At 38.4% G+C, this 14,052-nt stretch overlaps 2 protein-coding genes across 4 annotated transcripts in view; one reads left to right on the forward strand and one right to left on the reverse strand.

The window, feature by feature from the left end:
* Positions 1 to 5,944, forward strand: part of LOC121731486 (nitric oxide synthase-like) — a 68,184-nt gene extending 62,240 nt beyond the window's left edge. For all 3 annotated transcript variants that reach the window (XM_042120918.1, XM_042120915.1, XM_042120917.1), the window contains 4 exons: positions 2,181 to 2,268; positions 2,633 to 2,900; positions 3,623 to 3,814; positions 5,430 to 5,944. In XM_042120918.1, coding sequence (XP_041976852.1) covers positions 2,181 to 2,268; positions 2,633 to 2,900; positions 3,623 to 3,814; positions 5,430 to 5,549 — 668 coding nt within the window. In that variant the 3' untranslated portion in view covers positions 5,550 to 5,944. The remainder of the gene's footprint in view (positions 1 to 2,180; positions 2,269 to 2,632; positions 2,901 to 3,622; positions 3,815 to 5,429) is intronic.
* An 895-nt stretch (positions 5,945 to 6,839) lies between these two features.
* Positions 6,840 to 13,147, reverse strand: LOC121731487 (cilia- and flagella-associated protein 299-like). The gene is made up of 4 exons (XM_042120919.1): positions 12,958 to 13,147; positions 11,729 to 11,906; positions 8,903 to 9,100; positions 6,840 to 7,063 (listed from the first exon to the last, which is right to left on the reverse strand). The coding sequence occupies exons 1-4, from the start codon at positions 13,116 to 13,118 to the stop codon at positions 6,893 to 6,895; spliced, it is 708 nt and encodes a 235-aa protein (XP_041976853.1). The 5' UTR covers positions 13,119 to 13,147; the 3' UTR covers positions 6,840 to 6,892.
* Positions 13,148 to 14,052: the final 905 nt, after the last annotated feature.

A 14,052-nucleotide genomic window follows, 5' to 3' on the forward strand; every position in this document is an offset into this window, starting at 1 on the left:
TTCACACTCGAAATATTTCGTGCAAAGATCGCTCGAGTCATACAAATGCTAGGGCCCGGTAGATGTTCGAATTCGTACACAAATTCACCCTCCTATTGGTGAATATGTAGCAAAGTAGTTGTCAAATACATAAATTACGAACAAATATTCGTGCCTGTGGTTCTTTTACGATATAATTCCCTACTTATAAGTTAATGTGTTTAAAAGAAACTATTTATAATTTCGTTTAAATTAGAGTAGCTTGTACTAATGTGAATTCTGGTGAGTAGCTGAATTAGACTATTAAAATTTTATCAGAACTTTTGTTCTATTATGTAGTTTATATACGTTTTAGGATAATTACGTTTATTATAATATGGGAACTAATTTTTTGAGATGTTACTATGATCAGTATAAAAAAAATATTGAGCAGTTATTTATTTTTTTGGCGGTTGATTAATTATTGCGCTGTAAAACATGGACAGTAATAAAAAAATAATTGAGCAGTCCAATAACTGAATGAGCGGCAAAAATGATGAAATGAGCGGTTCGATAAATGAATGAGCGGTAAAAATGACGTAATGAGCGGTTCGATAAATGAATGAGCGGTAAAAATGATGGAATGAGCGGTTCGATAACGACTTAACAGAAGGCCTACTTAACCACGGATACCGTAGCGGGGGGACGGGGTGGCCGCTGCCCCCTCCGCAAAGATGGGTTCGGGGGGCGTAGCCCCCCGTCAAAACAAAAACAAACACAATCCAGAAAGTCTAATAGTAGATTAGGTTCGGTTAGAACTTAGACCACAACACAGAGTCTTACTTTCGCTTTATAATGGTACGGAACACTCCATGGGCGAGTTCGACTCGCACTTGGCCGATTTTATTATATTTTACCACCTCATTGTTTAAAGAACTGCTTAGAATGAGATTTCTTACTGACAAATTCCGTTACTGCCCACACATAACCGCTCATTCATTAATTTTTACCGCTCATTTGAAACATTGAACATGAAAACATTATTGAACGGTAAAATAATTATTTTACTGTTCAATAATGTTTTCAATGATCCATTTCATTATTTTTTACAACTCATTTTTGTTTACTTTACTGCTTAGTTTTAACTGCTAAACTAGTTATTAAACGTGACATTTATAATTTTTAACTTACCAAAACTGCAATTTACAACTGCCCCTTTAAATAAGTGCCTTATAATATTAATATTTAATATAATAAATAAGTACATCTTCTTATCTTCATAAATTATTTAAAATTCTCGTGTCACAATGTTAGTTACCTTACTCCTCCAAAACGGTTTTACTGATTAATGATTATACCAAAACAAAAACAAACACAATCTAGAAAGTCCAAAAGTAGGTTAGGTTAGGTTGGAACTTAGACCACAACACCCAGACATAGGAGCCCCGCGTAGCGGGGCTCCGTCGACTTTCTTTTGTAGTAGTTTGTCAAATAAATTGGGGTAGGTTTGTAAACATTTACCAAGATTAAGATAATATTAAGGGGTTGAAGTATTTTCTTACGCGATGGTTAGTAGGTAACTAAAAAGAGTGAAATTATTATTTTTAACAAAAAATTAAAACCGACTTCCAAGGTAAAAACAATAATAACATCCTTATAATATGAACTAAAAGGTATTAAATAATTTTTCCTATCTAATAGTGCCTTTTTCCGAATTCAACTATTTCTGTACTCAATCTTCATCATTTTGAAGTCGGTACCAGATAGCTGAATCTTTAGTTCTCTGACAGAATATTTGAAACTTTTGGAACTGGCACCGACTTTTTAGTTAACCATCGCGTAAGAAAATACTTCAACCCCTTAATATTATCTTAATCTTGGTAAATGTTTTGTTAATACAAGGAGCGGATATCTTATTCGCTACTTGTATTAACAAAGATATTTCGAAGATCGACCATTTATTTTAAATTCGTGATAGTCGATACTAATATTGACGATTGCACTCAGAGATATTTGATTACATTACTTAAATTACTTAATGAAAGGTTTGGCGGAAAATGTACCTACTATTGAGTTCATGACAAATACTTAATTAAATAAAAGTTAATGAATTAATAAATATCCCTGAGTCCGGTTGTTAGACTCTGATCTTAATTCTTAACCGTATACTATATTTAACGTACTATTTATATTAATTTTATAATTAAATGTACTGTTTTCAGATGGCGAGGGCGCTACGCACTACGGGGTGTGCTCCACGTATTTACAGAACTTGACGCCCAACAGCGAACTTTTTGTTTTTATCAGGCGGTAAGTCTTGTCACCTACTTGTCACAATATTGTGTTTAGCTTTGAGTTTTAGTGCGTTAAGTTTATTTCAAATTATCTTTGATATTTTAGCATGAATTACAAAAGGTTAAGTGGTATTTGTAGCCGATTCCAATTACTGAGAGACTGTAAGAAACAATCCACAAATATTAATTGCTATGATTTAATTAAACACTTAATTGCTATGTTTTTACTGACAAAACTAAGTTAAATTGTAGTTAACTTATAATATGAGAAACCTCTCAGGATGAAAAACGGGACGAATGACCACGTGAAAGTATTGCAGATCGCCGCGCAACCCGATAAAAGATTTCGCATTTTCTGACTCGGCCCTTATGTTCGACAGAGCACCAAGCTTTTACATGCCACAAGACATATCGGTTCCTCTCATTCTGGTCGGCCCCGGCTCCGGCATAGCTCCCTTCAGAGGTTTCTGGCATCACAGAAGAATGCAGGCCAAGAGTTCTACACAGAAGCCCGGGCCTATCCTACTGTTCTTCGGCGCCAGAAATAGAGGCATGGATCTGTACAAAGATGAGAAACAGAAGTTGTTGCAGAGAGGGATCTTGTCGAAATCTCTACTAGCTCTATCTAGAGAAAAGGGTGAAAGCAAGGTAAATAGACAACGATTCGGTTATATTAATTGTAATTTGTAGCCTGTTTTTTGACACTAATAAAATATACTTGAAATCTTGTTTTAACTTTAGCAAAGGCAGCAATAATTAATTGTTCATAATCTGATGTTTGACTAAAATTTTTCATATACATACATATTATTTATGAATTACAACTTACAAGCCACGCGTTATTGCGTTAATTTGAATCCCACCAATTCCCATCAATCCAACACTGGACCAACAAGCGTTGTTTTTTTTTTTATGAAATAAGGGGGCAAGCGAGCAAACGGGTCACCTGATGCAAAGCAACTTTCGTCGCCCATGAACACTCGCAGCATCAGAAGAGCTGCAGGTGCATTGCCGGCCTTTTAAGAGGGAATAGGGTAATAAGGGAGAGTAGGGATGGTAAGGAAAGGGAATAGGGGAGGGTAGGGAAGGGAATAGGGTAGGGGATTGGGCCTCCGGTAAACTCACTTTCTCGGCGAAACACAGCGCAAGCGCTGTTTCACGCCGGTTTTCTGTGAGAACGTGGTATTTCTCCGGTCGAGCCGGCCCATTCGTGCCGAAGCATGGCTCTCCCACGTATGTTTAAGTCACACTATCCGTTAACACGATCTGTTACAGAATACAGAAGTAAATTTTCCATTCATTCAACAAGTTCTACTTCACCATCACAACCAACTGCGATCTTCTTCATTTATACTTTCCGTTCTCACCAGAAACACGTGCAAGCACTTCTAGAAGACGAGGGGGAGCACATCACGCGCATGCTGACGTCAGAGGGCGGGCACTTCTATGTGTGCGGCGACTGCAAGATGGCGGAGGAGGTGCAGCACAAGTTGAAGGCGATCATCAAAGTGCACGCTAACTATACTGACGAGGAGGTGGAGGACTTCCTACTGTCTTTGATGGTAAGACTAATATAAAAATTTTGCCATATAATTTATTTCTAGTATCAATATAAAAATAAGATGATAAGAACCTATTCTCAGGCCTAACGAATACAAAATTTCATTAAAATCGGTTGAGATGTTTTGGAGGAGTTAGCAAACTTCGTTTAATTGAAGAAGATATTATTAAAGGAAAAATCTTTAGTTTAAACTTAAACTAACAGGAGTAGATAGTAACGTAAAGATAATAAAGTGCCAACGATTAGCTATAATGTTGTAAAGAATCCTTTCGGACATGATTTTGATTTCTGTTAAACTTCTTAATTTATATATACCAAATTATAGCAAAATCAACCCAATAGTTTGTAGTATTATCTGCACGCAAATGTCTTCGCTCATGAGCTAAAAATTTTAAACTAGACGCCAAATAAAGAGCGAAAAGTATTTCGGCCCTAGTGCCTCATTATACTAAAGACTAAAGAGCCATCACTCATCAATCATCATAATCCTAAATTATCATTATCCTTTTAAAGTAATATTTTAGAGTTAAACAGTAATAAATTTCTCAGCAAGTTTAACTGAAACGTATAGACGCAGTTATCGGTTTAGATGTTAGTGGAGATGTACGACTCGGACGAGCGTGTTTAGTCTCTCTTTAAGTCTTGTGTATTTATTGTCTGACCCAATACTGGTGAAAACTTACAAGTAACTTAGCACCTTCGTTATATATTTACTAGCTGTCCCCGCAAAAGTTTCTTTGCCATATTTATATGGCAAAGAAACGTTTTGAAAATAATACGGGCGAAATACTTTAGTATTTCGCCCGTATTATTTTATTGAAGACGTGACTAAATAAGTATGTCACCATGGCAACGTCCATCGCTATCCCGTCGCACAAACAATAGTCGTCGTCAGTCTCGAGATGTAATAATTTACTATTATTTATTTAACAAATGCACTTATCAATATAAAAGTACCCAGTAGCCGATTCTCAGACCCACTGAATATGCATATAAAGTTTGGTTAAAATCAGTAAAGCCGTTTCGGAGGAGTACGCGGCCTAACATTGTGACACGAGAATTTTATATATAAGATTTCACGGTCAGTACTTTAGTTACTATCAAGAACACCTTTAAAAAATCATAGAGTTACAGACTAAATCCAAAATATACGGGGCCTACTAATAATAATGACCGCTCACCAATGGATCTGTATATTGTATAGCCAATACTAAATTGATTTCGATTGAATTTGACGCTGACGATAGAGTGTACTCAGGACAAAAGTATCAGTGTTTCTGCGCCTCCAAATTGCGATCATCTTCTATATATATAAAACTCAAAGGTGACTGACTGACTGATTGATATAGTGATCTATCAACGCACAGCCCAAACCACTGGACCGATCGGGCTGAAATTTGGCATGCAGGTAGATATTATGACGTAGGCATCCGCTAAGAAAGGATTTTGATCCATTCCACCTCCAAGGGGTTAAAAAAGGGGATGAAATTTGTATATAATAATACTTCTTAACGCGAGCGAAGCCGCGGGCAAAAGCTCGTCATCAATAATATTGTATGAGTTGCTGAATGCAAAATGCTTATTTAACTTATGTTAAATATTACTTTTTTTCTTAGGATGAGAACAGATACCACGAGGACATATTCGGAATTACGCTGCGCACGTCAATAGTACACAACACGTCGCGCGAGACCGCCAAACGGACGCGCCTAGAGTCCGGACAGTCCATCACCTAACTATACAAGTCCTAGATCTACTCTTAGTTACCTAAGTCTAGAATAAGTATTACGACGAGAAATGCTTTAATTGTTAGGTTGTATTTAAAAAAAAACCAGCTTGAAAATCTACAACTTATATAAACTGATAAGTATTATTATAATTTACACGTGCTTATACTTTAGAAACTGGCAAATGTTCCAATAAGCTATCTTAAACTTTATATGCAGACTATTTACATTGAAATACTTATTTACATTATAGGTACTATCAAACATAAATTATCTATTGTGCAGTGTGCTATAAATATATTGTCGCCGTATAAATTTTAAGTCTGCCGACAATAATTTTTAAATGTTTAAAATTGTATCGCCTGAGCGTGCCAGTTAAAACCTTTTATTTGAAACAATGACAACATTAGATATTGTTTCGTACTACGTCTCGTAGGTCGAATTCCGTAGGTCTACGAGCTACGATGCGCTACGGCGAGCCTACGAACTACGTAAGTACAATACAGTAAAGGAGTGAGCACACTGAGACGGGCCGTGCCGGGGCTCAGCGTGCCGAGGCTCATCGCAAAAATCCGCCTCCATACAATTTGTATGGAAGCGGAAATCCGCTGCGCCCCGACACAGTGTGCGATGCGCGCATCCGCTTCCATAAAAATTGTATGGAGGCAGATTTTTGCGATGCGCCCCGGCACGCTGAGCCCCGGCACGGCCCGTCTCAATGTGCTCACCCCTTTAAACTACTTTCTTTACTTTTGAAATAACATTTATTTCAAAAGACCTACACCACTTTAAGTTATAAAATTACATATTACATATTTTATATGCAATATGTAATATAACATCAGTTTAATGCATTTTTACTGTATTGTAATTATTGTTTATGAATTAAGTGAAATTTTAATTATAAGTGTGACCAAGTTAATAAAAACAATTGCTAATTTGTGTGCAAATTTTTATTTTCTCATTTGTAACGTTGATTGTTATCTCAAATACATTGCAATTAAACTTGGATAATTTATATTCTGTTCTTGTCTAAAATTATTTGGGAGACGTAAAAAAAAACTAATTCATAGGCATATGGCAACCTACGTAATTTGGTCGAATTATTTTAGATCAAGACTGACTTAGAATGTCTCGATAATAATATATCGGCTGGACCTGATGTAATGCAACCAAATTCAGAACCAGATTTATACTTTTGATGAGTACAGGCCACTTTAATTTTGCCGCCCCTATGTACGAACTCTGCCGCCATCCTAGGACGCTGCGGCCCAAAGGCCATGGCCTATACTGCCTGTACATAAATCCAGAACTGACCAAATTACGTAGGTCCACCTCATCATCTACGTTCACTACGTCTTTCTCCTGACCACGTGATCGTATATCTCCACCTGGAGATACCGAGGCGAGAACACCCTGACCCTGGTGGTGGCCTGCCCCGGGTCCGCCTGCGGGTCGGGGGACAGCAGCTTGTGGTCGTGCCGGTTCTGGAACACCAGCCCGCGCTCCCCGTCCATCAGTGGCTAGAGATAAGGCCTTCGTTTATTAATACGAATCTGATTTCTCTTCTTGTGTTCCATTGTCAGACAGCAGCATTACATTATAAAGATTCGTGCACACTACACGAGCGCATAACTCTTTAATACTATTTGTAAGAATTTACAAAATTTACACTGTGTCGAGCCGCAGCAGCTCGCATTGCTCAAGTAACCAGCAAGCCGAATTTGCGTCAGTGCAACGTGGCTCGCCCCGACAACAGTGGCAACACATTGGCAAACGGATTCAGAAAATCTGTCAATGCACTGCGCTCTGCCTTGACACACTGCGGCCTGGCATGTCACTAATGTGCTAGGTTAGCATTTTGCCTTGCACTGCCCTGCACTCGGTACGCTGCGGCATGGTGTGTACGAACCTTAATTTGAAAGCCTTTAAGCTTTTGATAGAACATACAGCTTTTACGATTAACTTTACTAGGCGAGAGGGATTAAAAAACGGCCTACTAGCTTTTACAGAGTTTTTTACTGACTTAAATCAGCTCCAGTTTTTTAGTTGGTAAGTAAAAGACTTTATGGACTATGATTGAAAATATCAATTTCGCAGAAAAGATTATTTTCCAATCTCCAGACGTTATTACAGGGTGAAACTGAAGTCCAGTCAGGTATCCGACTTGATTTTATTTTATGTTTACCTGAGTTAGGAAAACATTTTCAAGTAACCTCCTTGACTAAATAGTGGAAAAAACTACGTAAGTATAGATTTTTTATATAATTCACTTTCGATTAACTTTTACAAACGTGTCTGAATTATTAAAGTACCTACTTCCTTATCTATTGAAATTTTATTGTTGGTAGTCGTAAAATTGTAGGAAATAAGACCCACTATAAATTGCACTTTAGATATCATATCATAATTAGTTCATCAAAAAGTATAGTTTAAAAAAGTCGAGAATAGATACCACTAATGCCTGCCATACACGCTACGGTCTACCGGAGAGGTCCACCTGTGCAGGTATGCCTGCGCAGGTAGACCGGGATGTGTGTGGGAATAGACCTGTGTAGTTTTTAGGGTTCCGTAGCCAAATGACAAAAACGGAACCCTTATAGATTCGTCATGTCTGTCTGTCTGTCTGTCCGTCCGTATGTCACAGCCACTTTTCTCCGAAATTATAAGAGCTATACTATTGAAACTTGGTAAGTAGATGTAGTCTGTAAACCGCTTTAATATTTTGATACCGAAATGGTTTTTTTTTTAAATGTTAGAGGTCCCCATAGATACAACTGAAACAAAAAAAAATTTTTTCATCTTACCTATGCGTGTGGGGTATCTATGAATAGGTCTTCAAAAATCATATTGAGGTTTCTAATATAATTTTTTTCTAACCTGAATAGTTTGCAAGAGAGATTCTTCCAAAGTGGTAAAATGTGCCCCCCCCCCCCCCCTTCTCTTCTAAAGTAGGGGCATGATAAGTCTAAAAAAAATATATGATGTATATTACTACAAAAACTACTAACGAAAATTGGTTCGAACGAGATCTAGCCAGTAGTTTTTTTATACGTCATAAACGGTAAACCTTAATTTAACTTTCATTAAATCAACTGAAATATGAAAATAAATCAAAAACCTCTTAATTTCACAAAAATAAACCTTATTGCTGCTGCGGAACCCTTCATGGGCGAGTCCAACTCGCGCTTGGCCGGTTTTTTGGACCGGCGCAGGCGACCGGCGCAAAATCTATAAAATCTATTCCCACACATATTCCGGTCTACCTGCGCAGGCATACATGCACAAGTTACCCTCTCCGGTAGACCGTAGCGTGTATGGTTTTTGCATAGGCTGTTAAGCAAAATAAAGAAGCAACACACCTTCCAATTTCTAGTAACATTGCTCCTCACAACGCCCAGTCTCCAGAAATAGTATCCGAGATCAGTCTCGCGGGGTCTCAGCACCTTGGTGGTGGTGAAGAACGGCTCCCAGTCCTCTGTGGCGAGCCGGTGGGCGAAGTCGATGTAGCCCGACACCTCGAAACCGCTGCGAGTGGTGTTGCGGACGAAGATCACTGACTGGAGAGAAAAGTAGGTGACACCTACTTGCACTACACGCCTACAAGCCTAAGTCCTAATACCTAGTAGGGGTTAGGACTGAGGCTTGACCCACACGTACCACAACTAGGGAATGCAATCTTGGACCAAGATTGACTACTCAAGATCTTGGCGTCTTTTTTCTGAATCAAGATTGGTCAGTTCGAGATCTTGTTGAGATACGGGTCAAGATCTTGGTCGCGAATCAAGATTTTCGGGATTTTCGAGATTGAGCAGAATAATTGAAAAAGAATGCGTTTTTTTGCTGCAAATTGATAGTAGCCAGTATTTTAATATTAAGTAATATATTATGTAATGTTTCGAAGAATTTGTTTTTGAGAAAATTGGGTATTGTTATATAAACTAAACATAACAAATTCAGTTTTTACAAATTCAAGTTTTTTGAAACATAAAAATCGGCGCAGCGCAGACGACAGACTATCCGTGACGCACTTTTTAGTCCGTGGAAATAGAACCTATGCAATTTCGAAAATTATATGCAGTAACGCACACAACGCGCAGCGCAAACGTGTGCGTTACTGCATATAATTTGGCAATTGCATAGGTTCTATTTCCGCGGACTAAAAAGTGCGTCACGGATAGTCTGTCGTCTGCGCTTATCTGTATACTATATTATATATCCTAATCTGTGGTGCGCGCTTTGCAGCGCAGGTATGAACAATCTTAAAATCTCGAAATCTTGTTACAATCTTGGACTATTTTGTCAAGATCGCGAACAGGATTTCGAAATTCAGGATTGATGGCTTTCAAGATTGAATCTTGGAAAATCACTCAAGATCTTGATGGAATCTTGATCTTGCAAGATCAAGATTGCATTCCCTAACCACAACCACATCACACCCTGACACCCGACACCGTCGCGACAAAATGTGGTCATCAGTCGGTCTCGACCGGAGAAATACCACGTTCTCACAGAAAACCGGCGTGAAACAGCGCTTGCGCTGTGTTTCGCCGAGTGAGTGAGTTTACCGGAGGCCCAATCCCCTATCCTATTCCCTATCCTACCCTCCCCTATTCCCTTCCCTTCCCTTCCCTACCCTCCTATATTACCCTATTTCCTCTAAAAGGCCGGCAACGCACCTGCAGCTCTTCTGATGCAGGATGCTGCGAGTGTCCATTGGCGACGGAAGTTGCTATCCATCAGGTGACCCGTTTGCTCGTATGCCCCCTTATTTCCGAAAAAAAAAATAGTCCAATTCATTTTCAATACAAAGAACACGCCCGACCACGTGATGTGGTTATGGTGTGCCGTGTGGTGTTGTTGTGGTACGAGTCACGTGTGGAACAGCCCTCAAAAACTTGTACAGTAAAAAATGGATATAGGACTTATGAAGTGATGAAAAGGATATTATCGCTAATCCAGCAATATTTTGGTAATTTGACAATAGGTATTAATTATAATTATTATGGAAAGATTAGCAGTTTCAATACTTTGTTCTGCTCTGGGACGCCTCAAAATATGAAAATACAATTTGTATTTTCATATTTTGACAGCTAGTCATTGCAGCTGACTTTGCATTCAAAGTCAGCTGCAATGACTAAAGCTGTAGTTAAACTATATCCTTACTAATATTATAAATGCGAAAGTGTGTCTGTCTGTCTGTCCGTTACCTCAAAGTATCCACCAACCAAATTTTGCTGAAATTTGGTATGCAGATACTTTGAGCCCCGGGAAAGGACATAGCATACTTTTTATCCCGAAAAAATGTACGGTTCCCGCGTGATAAACAAATTCCGACGCGACGGAGTTGCGGCCATCATCTAGTCACTAGTGTATTATAATATTTTGATACGTGAATGAACACTATTCAACGGAGATTGAAAAGAAGTGTCGTATATTCACTCGTATTTACGAGTTTGTACATATCTCTTGTCAAGCAGTATTTTTGTCGATACAGCCAAAATATAAATAAACAGGAATATCAGACATTTTGAAATGAAATACATGGTCTAATAAAAAATTAGGTACTTTTTCAAAATTTAAAATTCAACTAAGATAAGTAAATCGGTGGTCTACATGCATTTTTCGTCTGTAATAGGTACTTTGTACAAGCAGGCGTGCCCATAAGTGTAACATAGAGCCGCACAGACAACTAATATCCAATATTGAAAAATATTTCCATGCGACGATCTTTTGAAAACGAAATAATTCAAAGCGTTGGAGTGCTTATTTTCTCTAAAAGTCAGCGTTCGATGAATGGAAAATGAGTCTGCGGAGAGAGCTATGGCTTTTCCTAAACTGAATGGCTCCAATGCCAATACCGTAAGGTTGATTCGCGCTTTTGAGATTGATGTAGCAAATAAACTTGCTATAGATACAACTCCAAGATGGCCAAACGTGATATCAAGTATATTATATCATTAAATCAAGGTTGCCTAATTTGGTGGTAGACAAAGTACTTAACATTAAAAATATTTAGTGGATTTGAAAATATTCATTGAAACGCGCTGCTCCCGCGCCACCGCCGCCTCCGCCCCGCTGTCCGCTGAATTCGAGGCTGAGGCCTCATAGACTCACAAATCTCTATAGCAGAATCATGGTATTAATTATTACAATAGATATTCGGTTGGCGTAAAATACGTACTTACATTAAGAATCCCCAGTCTATTGGCCTTCTCCCTATCAGCCAGCTCCTTGTTGAGAGGGTCTGTGTGGGCGAGGCCGGCGCTGACAGCTCTGAAGGGCTTTACGACAGGAAACTCCTTGGCATGGATCACAGCGCGTCGGCGGTAGAACTCCCGCTCCTCGAGTGTATCACCGCATGTTCTAGAACAAATCAAAAGTAACTCCAGAGCACAGACATTCCAGAGTGTTTGAAAACCCTAATGATTCAAGGAGTCTCCTCCATTAGTCTTATTTGACCCGTATCTTGAGGGTCCTGACTATATCAACTTCCGTGAGCTACGTTTATACGCTACGCTCCGAAAAAATTTATGAGCACTGTAAGAACGTATTGTTCTTACAGTGCTCATCAATTTTTCTTGTCGCAGAATAATCAAAGTTTAAGTTAGAAGCCTGACTAGATTTTTGCTTTACAATTAAGGTATCAAATATGCCTTTTAGGTATCGTTACAAATATTTGTATTCACAAATATTAATCTTAAAAGTTATACGAAGTCCATTCAAAATTAAAGCTAAACGATTTATATCTGAACTGAATAGTTAGTAAGTTTTGAAACAGTTTTCAGAAACGCCTACATATTATGGTCCAATATAGTTTAGACTTTTGAGCGTAACTCTGCTAAGGTTTACAACCTACCCCAATTTTTTGGTGCTCACATGGGCTGAGGAAGGATGTGTTGTGTGAGAAAAACCTTCTCGTGCCACTTCAACCCCCGGAAAACTCCACTCCACTCCTTTATCATGATGTTAGATGTAGCCGCAGAATTCCGAAAATTTCAAAGGTGAGTAGCTCCAAAACTAGGGGGTCCTACAGTGTGGATTTGGTACAGGGGTGTTTACCCCTGCTCCCCCTTCCCCCTCTCTCCTCCACTCCCCATCAATCTTGTGGTAGGTTTTCGAAACTTTACCCGTAACTCAACACTCTGCGCTCGTGGGTTAAATTCCCGCGTTAAAAAATGTTGTTCCCAACTTTGGTAAGGGCGACACAGGTAGACCTGATTGACCAAAACTTAAAACATGCGTTTGGTGAGTATTTAAAAATTCGGTACTGGGCCTAATCTCTTGCCAGTGCCCCGTGTGTGTCATCCGTCCCAGTGAAAGTGATTGTTATTGATAGTAAAGTCGTTCCTTGCCTGGTTTTAATGAAACTGTCCACTGAAACTGACGTGGAAGACATTAATATTTTAAAAAGTACCGGTATCCAAGAGCAGCAATAGTCCGAGCTGTCTCAATGCTCCTCAGGTTCCTCAGGTCAGGTATACCGATCAGCGAGTCCAAGTACTCGTCGAAGGTTTCATAAGGTAGAAGGTTCTTGTCTGCCTCCACGCTCGGTGGATATTCCGTCTGCTCCTCCATAATAAATATTACCAGATTAAAAAAACAAAAATAAATATACCTTTTCTCGAAAATATTTTTTTTATGTCACTGACATATTATTATTTTTTTATTTAAGATTCAGGCTATAACACAAAACAGCACAATTCCAAAATCAAACATTTTATTAGGGCAAGGAGCTCCAATTTGCAATGCTACATAATATTTTATTTGTAACATGAGCTTGTGCACGAAATCTCTTCATAACTAGATCGTAAAAATTAAGTTACAGCTACGTAATTAGGTCATACGTTTTACGTTTCTAGGTTTTAAATAAATCTAAATTTATGGCACTAATAAAACTGTACTTCCGTTAAACATCACCCTGATAAAATATATTACATAGGCTATCTGACATGTAAAACAAGAAAACAAAAGAATGTTGTAAAAAGGCAATGCGATAATTAGCTATGTAAGAAAGTAGTAAAAGAAAAATTACACAAAAAAGAAAATAAAAAACAGCAGATCATGTTAGGGAGAGGAAAAAAAAATACTGCAACGTTACGACTTACATGGGGATGCGATGCAATTCCTAATAGGTGAGCCATTTAAAACTTTATTTACCACACAAGAAGATTCACATTGAATTGAGAGACTTGCCGCCCGATTTGTTGGACTGCCTGTTCCAAATTTCGGTCATTGAAAAAATTTACAACTGTAAATTTTTTTGTGGTTGAAAATACGATACGAGACAGTTACGATTGCAGCATCTTTGTTTCTAGAATAACTTATTATTTTCATTGAACATAACTGACCTTTTAGAAGTTAGATATTACCTACAAATCGTAATAAGTGATTGTCGTATTCGGTGAACACAAAACACGTAGATCCACTCATAGCTTCTTGACAGGGAGTTAGAGCTCTATTAAATCACAATATTTTGTGAGCCGGTCCAGAGTGCTCCAGCACAATGTGG

This window comes from Aricia agestis, chromosome 11 (assembly GCF_905147365.1).
Source record: "Aricia agestis chromosome 11, ilAriAges1.1, whole genome shotgun sequence".
Lineage (NCBI taxonomy): Eukaryota > Metazoa > Arthropoda > Insecta > Lepidoptera > Lycaenidae > Aricia > Aricia agestis.